We start from the raw sequence: 14,549 nt of genomic DNA, 5'->3' as shown, positions 1-14,549 counted from the left end.
GAAGAGGGTGTAAACCCTTTTTATCTGGCCATTGAAAACTATTGCAAAAGACACATATCTTCAAGTGTATATCTTACATATCTTACATCAGTGTAATAACAATTTTCAGTTTGCAGCAGTGCTTATCCTAAAGGTGAAGTCAGGAGAGGCTGCAAAATCATATTCCTCTTGTCCCAGTCAAGCAGCTATGTAGTTAAAGCAGATTCACAGAGAAAAAAAATATTATAAAAGTAATGTATATAATTATGCACTGGAACATTAGAGTGTATCATTAAAATTCAAAGAAGCATGAAAAGGAATACACAGTGGAAATATTACAATGCCAAATAAGACTTAAAATTAATTGTAATCTAGGGATGACTTTCCACTATGATTTTAAAAATGTGGGTAGAGAGGAATTAAAACACTGCATCAAAAATCTCTATTTATTTTATTCTAAGTTTACTATTATTTCAATGGCACTGTAGCCTTGGAAGACAGAAAGAAGTTGCCAGTCAAGCTGCAGATCATAGAAGAATTAATGAAACTATCATCACTGCATGAGAAAGAAGAAATGACTGTTTTTAGGACAAAGCTTTGACCCTTTAGAAAGTTATGAGTTTGTTTAGTAAAAACAGGTACAGTTCTCCTAAGCACAGCCACTACACATGTGCATCCTACACAGATGGTAATGGATTTGCATAAGAAGCAGGAAGAGTTTACACATACAAAAGGTTTGCTGAATTTGTGTCATATGTTTTCAGCAGATCTAATCAAGCAGGAACAACTATGAATTCAGGAAATGTGAAACAAAGAATTGGAGGCTCTTCTGGTAAATTGCCTCTGAGGCAAGAGAGAAACCAGCCAGTAAAACCCTGAGACTTCCAGTTGCTTTAGGAACTGAAGGAGCCAGGCTGGTGCTGACTCCTACAGGAAATGCCACAGATATGCTTGCAAAACTCAGTTTCCCTTAAAACATTCTAATTTCAGAGACCTCTAACATTCATCTCCAATGGATAAACTTGTCTTTGCCAGGGCATAGCTAACATTAAATTCCTCCAGCCCCTCTTCATATGCACTGATTAAAACACGAGAGGTACCTTCAGCTCTGTCAGAGAGCAGGCTGCTTTAGAAACTGAGCTGTATCACCTTCCCAGCAGGCATTTTCTTGCCATCTTTTCCACAAACCTGATTTCACAAATCATGACCATTAGTACAGAAAGTAAACCACCAAAGTCCAGACCCCACAGCTGTAAGTTAGGGTAGGCACTAGATGTAAGTGTAACCCAGTAACAGCTATGTCTCCAAAAATCCCCATCAGCAGGTGTGCTCACCTGACCAGACAGCTAAGCCAGTATAGCAGAGCAGCAGCGTATTTCATTACTTGCTTGAAAAGTGCTTACTTTCAAAAAGTTGTTTATTTCACCCAGAGGAGCAGTCCTCATTTTGCAAAGTCAGAGTGTTTCACCTCTTGCAAACACTTGTATTTTTTTCAAGACTCTTCAAGGCAAAGGCACAATGAGCTCAGGAGCACTAAAGAACAGCCTGGCAATGCAAACAACAACCCACGGTGCTCTTGACTTGGAAAATCAGCTTCAGCTGGGGTTTCCTGTACAACTGCCTTCTTTACCCAGCTAATGGTCACAGAGACCACATCCTCCTCTCCCTTTCTCCCATTCCCAGTCCCTCCTGTGTCTTGTAAAATCACAGATGGATGAGGGCAAAAAAGCCCTAATGCTCAGCTACCATTTCTTGCATTTTCAGTGTTCCTGAGAATCTTGGATAAAGCAAAGTGCTTTGCCAGAATGGTATGATCAGAGACTAATGAAGAGCTCAAGTGTGTGTCCACCAAGGAAAAAAAAAAAAGCTTGATCTTATCTAAGAATAAGAATCCTCACCTCTTCACCACAAGCTTCCTTCTATGTTAATTTTAAACTCTCCTGAAACATAGCTCTCCAAATTTCTTTCCCCTTTGCTCTGCAGAGAGGCTAACATCACTTCTGTAAAAATAAATTAGTGTTCCATTGGTACAAACCAGAGTCACGCCAAAAAACTACACACCTCTTGTGTTCTCCTTTACACACAGCCTACATTCAGGAAAAGTGTGATCCACAGGTTACCTTAGCAGAGGTCTGAAAAGATTTCTGTCCATCTTTTGCCCTAAAGACCTATCAATTAATTCAGACTGCCAGAGATAGAGAAGACTGGCGGAACATCTGTGTTGGTCAGAGGGAAATCTCTGGTCTGGAACCACACACATGCAGCCTGCAAGTCTATTCCTCACACTCCTGTTATCAGACAGTGGCATTAAGGGCTCTTTACAAATGTGCTCAAAAACCCTACAAATTCTTTCCGTAAGAAAAATCCCAATATCTCTGTTCCAAAGTTTTGTTTGGGCCTCAGCCAGAAATCCTCAGAGAGGCATTCCTGAATATCCCTTTAGATGACTGCAAGCCAGTCTCAGGAATTTCTCTTGATGATCTGCATCTTATATGACAAGAGGGACTTCTCACACCACCTGTGCAGCACAAGGTCCTGGCCCCTGGGCCCAGTGCAGGAGCTGGCTGTGAGGGGTTGCTGTCAGATCAGGGTGACAAGTGATGGCCATTTGAAGTGACCTTCAAAGCTCTGAGAATGGCAATCTCTGACCCTTGCTATCTCAATGTGATTTACCCAAGCTGTACACAGAGTTGCTCTTTAGCTCATTACCCTGTTCAAGCCTTAAATTTCTGAAAACACAGCATTAATTTAAAATGAACACAACGTCCCTAACTCCAATAAAAATGTTCTGCTGTGAAACCACATGTGCTTCTCTCTCCCCATCTCAGGTCTCCTTTCACATCAGCACTCACAGATATTCTTTGCTCTCTTGAATTCTACACATTATTTTCAAAGCTACCTCTTTTTTGCCCACTGTCACTCATGTCTTCAGACCATGACCTGGGATCCAGCAGGTTTTCTGCATCTACAAAGCTTTTATCCCACTAAAAATAAATTCTCAAGGACAAATTTCCCAAAGAGTTCATAAAATTTAAAGAGCCTATAGCCACAATAAACCAATAATTATAGGGAAAATAGCTCTTCCATTGAGTCTATGTGAAATAAAAACCTGTATTTGATCTATTGAACATCTACATAACAATATGTGATCTATAATATACTATAGAATACAATAGTTTCTGATGGAAAGGACCTTCAGTGATCATCTAGTCCAACTGCTTTACCACTTCAGGCCACTTTAACCAGAAATTAAAGCATATATCAAGACATTGACCAAATAAATAACTTTTAAAATATGACAATAATAAACTTTTAAAATATGACAGGTTTGGGGCATTGATCACCTCTCTAGGAAGTCTGTTCCTAGGTTTGACAACTTTTTTGGTAATGAAATACTTCCTAATATCTAATCCTATAATTATTTGTATAGCAATGTACATTAAAATTCATATAATATTATTATTGTGAATTTTTTGTATAAATTCCTAATGCTTTATTATACCTATTATTGTTTTCCTCATGAGTTATAACAAGTTAACATAACAGGGTACAATAATCTGTAAACTCTAATGCACATTAAAAAAAAAACAACAAAAAAGGTTGGTTAACAATAACCTACCAGAAATGCCATCATTACCTACTACTAACATGAAGTACAACCTGTAAAAGCAGAATTATTACTCTGTTTTTGTTACATGCCTCCCTGGACACCCAATTCTGATAACTGTCTAAGAAAAAACCCCGGGCTCTGGGAGCTTTGATTGAGGCTTTGACACACAAATCACTCCAGAGTCTCTCTTCAGATTTCATTTAAGACAGAAATAACTTGTATATTTTGAAACAATCATCCTGGTTCATAAATCATACATTAGTACCTGAAACACCATTTCACAATAATTCACCTAAGAATTTGAAACCAAGAGGAGTACACTGAGGTTAAGAGGAGTTTGACCAGTTAACCTAACTTAAGAAGTAAAAAAATGACATATTTATTAACTCTGAAAGGATTTGCTAAGCAAAAACTCACAAACTTGCCCTAACACTTTCAATTTGTAGCTGCTTAAATTGAAAGCAGCCTTTTCACAAAGGAAGGCAGCTGAGTACTGCTGCCATGTGAACAGGTCACCAGCAGTATCTAAGAGTTAAGCCTAACCACATACTCCCTTTGAAAACTCTTCCATCTCCTTCCTCCTTTCAATTAACTGTATTCACTCAAAATTGACCTGTAAATTACATTTTTGTATGCAAAAATCCTTAGGATAAAATGGCCTAGTATGAATTTCAGACTCTCAGAGAAGTAACCTCAAAAAAATTATTTTGAGCACATTTTTTAAGTTTTACCTGAGCAGAGAAGTCTATTAGCTTTGGAAGCAACAGTTTACTTCCTTCATCACTCTTCAGAAAATCCAGCAAACTTCCTGTTAAAACAGAGAAAGATTAGATCAGTGCATCTTATAACAAAAATAAATGTCACATTGGTTCCCCAATTTTCTGGATAATAAAATTAATGCAGTAAAGTATTTTGATGTTTTTTCAAGCTGACAACAGCAAGACAGTCTCTTTGCATGATTTAATGACAGGAACCCAAATCAGCATGTCAGACATTCAAGTTTTGCTGTTTCCCTGGCTGTAGAAAACTCCCATGAGATCACACCTCAGTTCAATGGGGCTGAGTTTAATAAGCATCCTACTCTGGACCATCAGGAAAGCTGTCTAGGAGAATCACATACATCAATTCTTTCCAAGTCACACAGACTAAGTGCTTCAACATTTGTTCATTAAATTACCAGCAAAATTGCTTGAAAACAGAACAGAACAAGAAAAACTACTATCCAAGATAATCTGAGAAGGAAACTTTGCATATTTTATGTAGGAATGCTCTATAGAGTCCTTTCCTAGTAGTGCAGCCACCCTTGCAGGACCATTCCTCACTCACCTTTATCAATTCAAGTCCCACATAAGGCAATTCCTAAGGTCTGTTTTAACTGCCTTGCTATGATACTAGAAACAAAAGTTAGGTAGGGAGTCCAAAGGAGCCAGAGCTATTCTGGGGGTTATCCTCCAATTCAGAAACAATAGAAAATGCTGCATTTAAGAAAACTGTAAAAATGGTTTATCTCACAAATGCAGTAATGAGTCATAAAATTAAAGCTTCAGCCCATCTTAAGGATAGGTGCTCCTCCGTTTAATATTTGAACATTTAAAAATAACTCTATCATTCCTTTCTTTAAAAAGAAAGGGAACTAGTTTAGGAGAAGCAGAAGAGCTCACTAAACTATTGCTTGCAGATTGTCGTGGTTTAACCCCAGCCATCAACCAGAACCCATGCAGCCACTCACCCACTTCCCACCAGTGGGACCAGGGAGAGAATCAGAAGGGTAAAAGGTAGAGAACTCATGGGCTGAGATATAGACAGATTAATAGGAAGATGAAAAGCAAAAGCTGTGCACACTAGCAAAGCAAAACAAGGAATTAATTCAGTGCTTCCCATGGGCAGGCAGGTACTCAGCCATTTCCAGGAGAGCAGGACTCCATCCCATTTAATGGTTACTCAGGAAAACAAACACTGTCCCTCTTTCCTCCTTCTTCCCCCACTTTCTATACTGAGCATGATGCCACATGGTCTGGAATATCCCTTTGGTCAGCTGGGGTCACCTGTCCTGGCTGTGTCTCCTCCCACCCTCCCAAGCACCCCCAGCCCCCTCACCAGTGGGGCAGCACAAAAAGCAGGAAAGGCCTTGGCTCTGTGCAAGCCCTGCCCAGTGATAACAAAAACATCTCTGTATTATCAACTCTCTGTTCAGCACAAATCCAAAACACAGCCCCATACCAGCCACTGGGAAGAAAATTAACTCTAGCTCAGCCCAAATCAGCATGCAGATGCAATGTTTTTCTCACCTTTTGCCATGAACTCTGTTATAATATAAATAGGCTCTTCTTTGGTCACCACAGCATAAAGCCTAACGAGCTTATCATGCTGAAGTGTTTTCATGAGGTTGGCTTCCTCCAGGAAGGCTTGCACAGACATTGTTCCAGGCTTCAGAGTCTTCACAGCCACTTTGGTACTGTTATGATAATAACCTACAAGGAGGGAACATGATCAGTGCACTGAAGTCACTCTGCAGCCCACAGTGTCCTGACCAGCAGGAATTTGTAATGCAGGTGAGGCTGGATTCCAGGAATAGCTGAGAGCCTGAAAACAAGTGCCAGATGTAGCACAAATATTTATGCTAGAATTCCTTTTTATTTTGCAACTTATACAGCACTGCAGAGAAAAATGATCCATTCCCTATTTTTAGAAATCAGTTATCTGAAAAAAAATAAAGCAAGCAAATGATCTTACTTCATACCAAGTTTCCATTCACAAGTAGCCCCTGAAATACTTAGTCAAGGCACATTTCAATGAATGTCCACTTAAATTGCCTCAGAACAATAGAGTCCAAGGACTGCCTGGAAATTTCTGAAGTATCTTAAATCCCATGATTCCACTTATTTCATGCATGCCAGTCTCATGCTTATAATCCTTCCTGTAGCCCTTGGTGCTCAAAATGAAGCATTACGGGAAAGAGCAGCTGAGTGGTTCTCGTGACCACCAAGGACACGCTGCCAGGACTGCAATCCTGCAGTGCTCAGCACAAGATTTAAAATGTGATAACTTCTTATCACACAGCCCATGCCAGGAGTGGAGGAGACTGTGCCTGTGGCTCATTTCTCTGTTTAGCAAACCTTCTAATGTAACATTCTAATTATATAAAGAGCAACTAGCAGTAAAGAGAAAAGCAGCAAATTATTTTCAGATTTAATGTTTGTCAAACAATAAATAAATAAATGTCCAAGTAGCATTAAAAATGTAGAGTAGCAAGCACTGATCCTAAAGTTTATCTTTACCCTAAAGTTTGTCTTGTGAAGTCATATAATTAGAAAAATGACGAAATAAAAGAGAGAGAAATAGGGATATAAATGCAACTTTTATCCCTGACCATACCCATTGCAACATGGTAGAAATATTTCTCAGAAGAGGTAAAACCTTCATGACTCAACAAAATAACTCATTTCCGTATTCAGCAACAATCCAGACCATTGCCATGATGGATACACTTCTAAACTGGAATCCACCATTTCCTTATGCTATTTATTGTCCAACCAAAGAAATCAGTGGCAAAACAAGGACCTAGCTTCCAGATCTTAAGTGCTTGCTCTGAGCACTGCATCTTTTTTGTAGAAGGATCATCACCTGAGAAAAGCCACTATGCCACAAAAACCACTAAGCCACTATGCCACAATCATCACCACCTGCATGATTATTAAATCTATTTTTCCAAACATGGTCAGGTGAAACCATACCAAAGACATTTCTCTAAGTTACCTAATAGTAAGAAATTACAGTTACAGGTCAAATCCACTGTCAAAGCTCAGGTATATGATTTATAACTATCAGAATAACAGAAAATAAATATATTTCTCTCTGTTTAAGAAGCAGAAAGACTATTTCTACTATCCCATTCCATGCCCTAAAACAGAGCATGAGCTCCACTCTCAATTGGTTGAATTCTCTACTGAACATACTAATTAATACAACTCCTTCAGTGAAGAAATTATGACCAACACACTTAACATTAACTATGTAACAGGATTTTACATTCACAAAAGATATCCATCAAACTCAGGTCTTTTGTTTCAAAAAAGATAGTTTGCTTTACTACACCATTTCTGTGATACTGAGGTTTTCTGCTGTAAAGAAGTCTACCTTGACTCTCTGTTGGTATTGTATAAAATAAATAGCTGGTGAGAGCACTAGAAATACCTTATCTTGGATTTCTCTCTTGTTCATTCACTTCATTATGTATTGGGAGTGATGGGACACCAAAACAAGATGGCCATGAGCTCTATGAGCACACTCTGGTATTTCTAACAACTGCAGAAGAAAATACACTTCCAAAGCACACATTACTTACATTCTAATTCAGAGCTTATTGAATAAGAGAATCTTTTACACCTGAGATGCAAGCAAGATGTGACTCATTAATAAACTACACTATAATCACTGCATTTGCCTTGTTAACTTTCCTCTTAGCCCTGCTTGAGAATTCTCTTCATGGATTATTAATACCACAGAGCATCATGATTCACATCATATCAGTTCTCACTAGGAACAAAAATGCATAAAACATAGACCCTGCTCTTGCAGTGCTGCTCTGCTTCATCACATCACTAAAGTAGCTGCTCAGATGCACTGAACTCCATGGTCTAAAAACCTGTCATACCATGGCAGGAAGGCAGTCTCTTTGCAGTTTTAGCCACTGTTAAGAATCAAATGTGAAGCAAGCACTAGCATGAAAGTCTGAGGATTGTGTGATTATGTCTCACACAATGAGCCATGTTCTTTTTTACATATTAGAACTGAATTTTCAAAAAAAAAAAAAAAAAAAGAAGTGTTTTAGGTATTTATTGTGCAGTTGATTACTATTATTTAGACAGAGAGGTGTCTTGCATAGCCAGGCTGTCCCCAGATTCTTGCATGGGCTTAATCAGGCCAAGGTGTGATATGAACTTGGAATAGGCAAGTGAGGTTGAGCCTACATTTCTGAACAGGACTGAAGATGCAGAGCGTTGTGAACAAGCCTCTAATATGCAGCTTTCTCCTTCCTCTGCTTTTCCAGTAATTCCCTGCAGGGTATACTGGAACAACTTGGAGCTATGGAGATAAGACACTGCTAGAAGGCAGATAATGGCTGGAGCAGTTACTGTTGGAGGAGGTACTGGGAAAGAGCCTGAGGAACAGCAGCTTCTCTGCATCCAACTGCACATCAGCACTTCACTCCTTCACCTCCTACAGCCATCATTCAGCTGCAGAGCAGAATAATGCAGCAGCAGCTCCATCTCTCACTCATCTCCACACAGCCCATTAAATGTGAAGGCAGAAAGCCCAGGCTGCACTGATGACCAAAATGCACACATAAACACTAACTGGGTAGCCTAAACCCAGAAAATCTCTATAAAATGCATAAAATTGCACTTGTATTGATAGAAAAAATAAAGGCAAACTGTTAGCAACTTTTCTCTGTGTAACAGCAACTCTTTCAGAGCTGGAGGAGATTCACCAGCCCATTCCACAAAACACATTTTCTGCACAGGTCATACAGGAACACAGCCAAGTGCTGGGGGCATATGGAGGCCTGCTTTTTGTTCCTAGGATTTTCTTACTCTTTCCATAATATAAATTAATTTCCTCCAAACTGTTCAAGAGGAAGATATCCACATGGATGTTCAGAGAGTAGTTACAGAGATACTAAAAAGAAAAGACCATAAAAGCTATAATTGCATATCTTCACATTGCAGTATCAGCATTATCTCTATATTCTTATACCTCTCAGAAACACAGAAAGGACCTGTGAAAAACATCTGTATCCAACACCTCCAGGGACACCTAGAGCTGGCTGTCCAGGAATTGTCCAGTTGGCTTTTGATTCTCTCCAAGAATGGAGACTCCACAACCTCTCTGGGCAGCCTGTGCCATGCTTGGCCACTCACACAGTGAGTGTTAGGAAGGAACATCTGTGTTTCAGTGTGTGCCCGTTGCCCCTGGCCCTGTCACTGGGCACCACTGAGAAGAGCCTGGCTCCATCCACCTTGCATACCTCCTGCAGCTATTAGCATACACTGATAAGATCCTCCTAAGCCTTCCCTCAAAAGAGAGGTGCTCCAGTCCCCTCATCATCTCTGTGGCTCTTTGTGGGATACTGTCCAGTAGCTCTACAACTTTCTTTACTCAAAAGCACAATTCCTCTGAGTGGGACACTGTTCCCTCTGAAAGCACAATTCCAAGTATCCTTTATCAAGAAGAAATTTATTTAGTAATGGAACCATGGAACAACATTTCTAATTCACATGATCGCTGAAAAACAATTTTGTTCTCTGTGAGGAGGCAGTGTAAGAACCAGCTCTCAAATCAGGAGAGCACAGCAACCAGATTATTGCTCAGTACTCCTACATAACTCCCTGGGTGATCATTACAATACACAGGGTTTGCTGACACATAGCTAACCTAATATGCTTTTCCATCTTGAACTTCCTTGGTTCTAAGATGAACCATGCTCCTGATTTGAGAGGATCTGTGCCATGCAAATCATCTTCTTTCGCTTCAGAAAGAAAGCAAAGAAGAGGAAATGCAGCGATTGCTTTCACAGTACATTAGTTTTTCTCACAGTGCAGCAATTCAGACATAGGGCTCAGGCCCAGTTTAGATGTTAAAATAATGACAAAAACAAGAGGAAGCATCTTGAAGCAGAAACACCCTTTTAAAGTTCTATTATTTTCTGTGTCTATGTGCAGAAGTAGTCACTTCCCAAAATGATCTGCATTTTCAAGCAGGTGATTAGCTCCTACCACAAAGTCTTCCACAGTGTTTCAGTGTAAGTTAAACATTTGTTGTCCTGGTTTATTAGGCAGAAATAACTGCACAATGGTTGACACTTGTCCTGACTAGTATCTAAATTGTCATTCATGTATATCATAGCTGGAGGGTTTCTTAAGCCTCCTCTTGTGAAGGCAGATAAAAGGCTGAATTTGGATATATTACATTAGAGATGTGTTGCTTGCACTTTTTACATGATTTATACCAAAAGACTGCACCTAAGACTCAGTTAGAGCTTTCTGATTGACACTGCAGTTGAGTGTGTTTAATTTGCCACTCAAACTGCACCAGTCTGTGCTTTGCTATTCTAAATGAGAGCATCTCTTCAAAGCAATGACATTCCTGTCAGACTGACACACTCCCATGGGTTATCAGAGACCACTTCATAGCCTTGTGTCTTCTAGCCAGCTTTGGGACACACTTTTAAGTTGCTCAGAAATGCTCTGCCCATAGAACCTTAGGTCTTAAAATTAATAATGATCATCATCACCATAATCTGATCTTTTATTATAACTATAACAAATTTATTCCTACTTAAACATAACATCCCAAAAAACAGATTTGGGGAAAGGCTAAGAGAATACTTGGCCTGAAAAAAACATCTTAATGAAGACTTTGGGAGGAAGATATAGTTTACCTCAGTTAAGATGCTAACTGGCAAAAAGTGTGTAAGCAATGAATAGTACACAGAACATGCAATGAAGAAGCCAAAAGAATAATCTGATGTCAGAAAAGGCAGCATTTCAAAAGCAAGATGATTAAACCATTTCCACAGAATGTGACACTGGGCATAGCCTCTTGCCAGTAGGAAGTCACTAAGGCTGAGGAAATATGCTTGTAAGCCAATAAAGCAGGTTATTCAGGTTGCAATAATTAATGCTATCATTTTCTGCTGGGCATATATTAATGTTTACAACTTGTAAGTCTTATGACAGTTTTATTACTGCCTGATGAGTCAAGGTATGGGCTGTTCAATCTCCAGTCTTCTTACTACATGAATCACCCACTTTCTGAGCAGCACCCTGGCAGACAACACTCTTGGGTTAAGTCTGTTCCCTTTCTTCACCCAGCATGGCAGTACCATGCACTACATTGCAGGAGGCATCTTCTTCACAAATGGACTATGATATCTCTATCCACAGTTCACTAAAAGACACTGTTTCTTTCTATTTCGTATTCTTTAACACTTTCTGATTTGAAACAAAGTTCTGAGAGGCTCATTGGTTTTGAGATTCAGGAGCTGCATCTTACTATAATCTTGTATTTCTGCCTCAAAACATAACAAAAGACTCTATTGTCCTTGACTTTCTAAATTACAGTGCTTACTCACTATTCTTTTCCTTTAAGAAACACTGAAAGGATTTGTTCCACTTCCTTGTCAGGTATCTACCCCCTTTCACAAACCCTCTCTCCTCACAAGAAGGTATATTCTGGGCCTGATTTTGCTGTTTTACAAGTATACAGGATCAGGTTCATGTCCACTATGTTTTTTTGAATGACTCTGAAAGAACACTTCCTTCAGAGTTAAATACTCATTTCAAAAGAATAAACTTACCCATCCAGACTTCTCCAAACTGACCAGCTCCAAGTTTCTTCACCAATTTAATCGATTCCCGTGGAATTTCCCATGCATCTTTATCCCATGGTTTTTGAGGTTTGGGACTAATACAAGCTTTTTCCAACTTTCTGCATAAGCCATCTGATTGCCCTGGTTTTCAAAGGAAAAACAAAATGCAAAATACATTACACTCCTGTGCTGCATGACTTGAGACAAACATTGCATAATTGCACCAGCCAGCCCACAATAATGTTCAAAATATCAAGATGCTATGATGAAAATGTAGCCTTTCTGGTGCTTTCACAGAAGTTTAAGTGCCTCTGATCTGAAATTCCACATTCAGAGACAAATTTAATAAAAAAGTATCACATGCATCTGGCTACTGTCAGATTATTAAGGGGTTTTAGTACAATTTGCACCAAGTAAGTACAATATCAGATCTTATTCCTGACACTATGTTGATTAAGATGTACAATGGAGTCAGGTTTGGAATCTGTATTCTCATTTTGTCATTAAATTTTCTTGCACCATAGTTTCAGACAGATGTGCATGCAAGCATAAGTAGGTCAACATTATTTTTTCTCCAGACACTGACCAGCTATAACTTTTATATGAATGTTGAATAATTCTCAGGTTTTCCAGCTGTGCTGAACAGCTAGCACACATATCTAACTATTCAGAAAAATTTCATGGCCAAGTCCTCAGAATGGCTTTGAAAAATTACTATGTGATTTTATGTCCTACATTTTATTGTCCTGTCTTTATTTCCAGGTACAAGACTAAAAAAACCCTGAATTTTGGAGCTATTCAGCATGAGGTTATGCAGAATGAGAAGCCAGTTTTGCAGCTAAAACATAGATAGACTTGTCCCTTCCTCTACCCACCTTTTCTTTTTTAAAATAAATATATACATTCTATGAGGGTGCAATTTTATTTCTTTGAAGTATATGGAATATTTCTTCCCTTAAAAATTGATAATTAAAAAACCACATTTACAGGAAAAATAAAACCAATTTCACACTCAACACTAGGTACAAGACAACATTCACAAGTCTATATGTATTTTTGCTAATTATGAGTAAAAATTTACTCTCAAAGAAAACATTATTTACAATGTAGGCAGTTCTTATTATAGCTTCACATCACCCTAAGTTTGATGAATTGTGTTATAAAGCTAGTTTTCATTTCACAATGGTATGCCACAGAACAACCAGCACTAGATCTGGTTATGGTAACAACAATACTTGGGTTCCAATCAGTTTTACTTTATCTTTGATAACATGCATGATCAAGTTATTTAGGAAAAAAAAAAAAGAAAAAAGAAAAGCTTTGAAAGAAAAGAAGAAACCATTTATTTTCCTTCACAGGAAATAATGGCTGCATTCTAATAAGTACTCCACTAAATGATTTAACTTACTTTGGTAATGTTTGATCATATCATTGATGTTAGGAAAAGTTATTCTTGGAGAGATGTAAAACCCTCCATTGTCTAGACTCCTGATTTTGTAGTGCTTAATAACGTCACCATGCTCTGGATCATAGTCCCGTATGGAGAGAGAATAGCTGCCTGTGGATAAAGAAGGAACCCTCATTAACACACAGCAAAAATCTACAGAGTCCACACATGCACAGTTGAGCCTAAGAAAATCACTGATTTGTCTGCTTTTCTTTTTGCTCCCTTATTTCCTCAAAAAGCATTTTGCAATCCACAGGAGGAAGTTAGCAAAAACCAGCCCTGAACTGGTCACCAAAATGCTTACGGTCACACTTTCTTTTTCAATCTTATTCGACAAACTCACTGGTTCCATATTCCAGGCAGCTCCACAGTTAATGCCCAGAATTGCAGAAAGTCCCCCAGCTTGAGTAGAAGTAGCTGGGAGAGCAGGACTGTGGCTGTCACCCTGCTCAGGCAAAAGCTGAAATCTGGAGATCAGCATTTTGAAAAAGGAACATGCTGGTTGTCATGGGCCAGCTAGCAAAAGGATAGTTTGGAGGTGGCTTCAGGCAGAGAGGAAGGAGAGCAGATCTGCTGATCTGTCGATCCCTAGGCAGCCCTAGGGAGCCTAACATCATCTGGGATTTAAATTGGGGCAGGAGAGCATCTACCTTTAACTACAGCACTCTTTGTTTCTTCTACTTGTACGATTCTCACACATTTTCAAAGGATAAAAAAGGATCTCTCCCCCTTATCTCTCCTCACACACATATCCAGTGATTCTGGGGGGTACTTTCCCATACTCTCAGTACCCTATGTAGAATTTAGGAAACTTCCTTTGAGAACTTCATTTAGGGGTCTTCAGCTGAGAGCACAATGATACGGGCCCATTACAGATGATACCTAGTCAAGAATCTGCAGTATTAGAGCCAAAAAAGGTACCCTGTGGAGAGGCATGACCTGCTGAAAGGCCTCAAGTGTCTTCTTCTGGATGGATAATTCAGCATCCAGCTGGAATATCCATCCAGACTTAAAGCCAGAGTCCACAGGCCAGGGCTTCTCAAAGCTGAAGAGCCTGGAGACTTCACTAAGCTTTTCAGCACAAAGCACTCTGTTTACAGCACAAAATTTTACCAAAAAGTTTTCTGAAAAGAATCCCACTA

At 39.1% G+C, this 14,549-nt stretch overlaps 1 protein-coding gene across 7 annotated transcripts in view; it reads right to left on the bottom strand.

The window, feature by feature from the left end:
- The window catches only part of LYN (LYN proto-oncogene, Src family tyrosine kinase), a 49,603-nt gene that overhangs the window by 11,047 nt on the left and 24,007 nt on the right, over window positions 1-14,549 (bottom strand). For all 7 annotated transcript variants that reach the window (XM_054633723.2, XM_054633746.2, XM_077185687.1 and 4 more), the window contains exons 7-10: window positions 13,369-13,518; window positions 11,949-12,101; window positions 5,878-6,060; window positions 4,321-4,397 (exon numbers count right to left, since the gene is read on the bottom strand). In XM_054633723.2, the coding sequence (XP_054489698.1) occupies window positions 4,321-4,397; window positions 5,878-6,060; window positions 11,949-12,101; window positions 13,369-13,518 (563 nt within the window). The remainder of the gene's footprint in view (window positions 1-4,320; window positions 4,398-5,877; window positions 6,061-11,948; window positions 12,102-13,368; window positions 13,519-14,549) is intronic.

This window comes from Agelaius phoeniceus, chromosome 1 (genome assembly GCF_051311805.1).
Source record: "Agelaius phoeniceus isolate bAgePho1 chromosome 1, bAgePho1.hap1, whole genome shotgun sequence".
Classification (NCBI taxonomy): domain Eukaryota; kingdom Metazoa; phylum Chordata; class Aves; order Passeriformes; family Icteridae; genus Agelaius; species Agelaius phoeniceus.
Note: the sequence above shows the minus strand (reverse complement) of the source record. Positions and strands in the feature narration are given on the sequence as shown.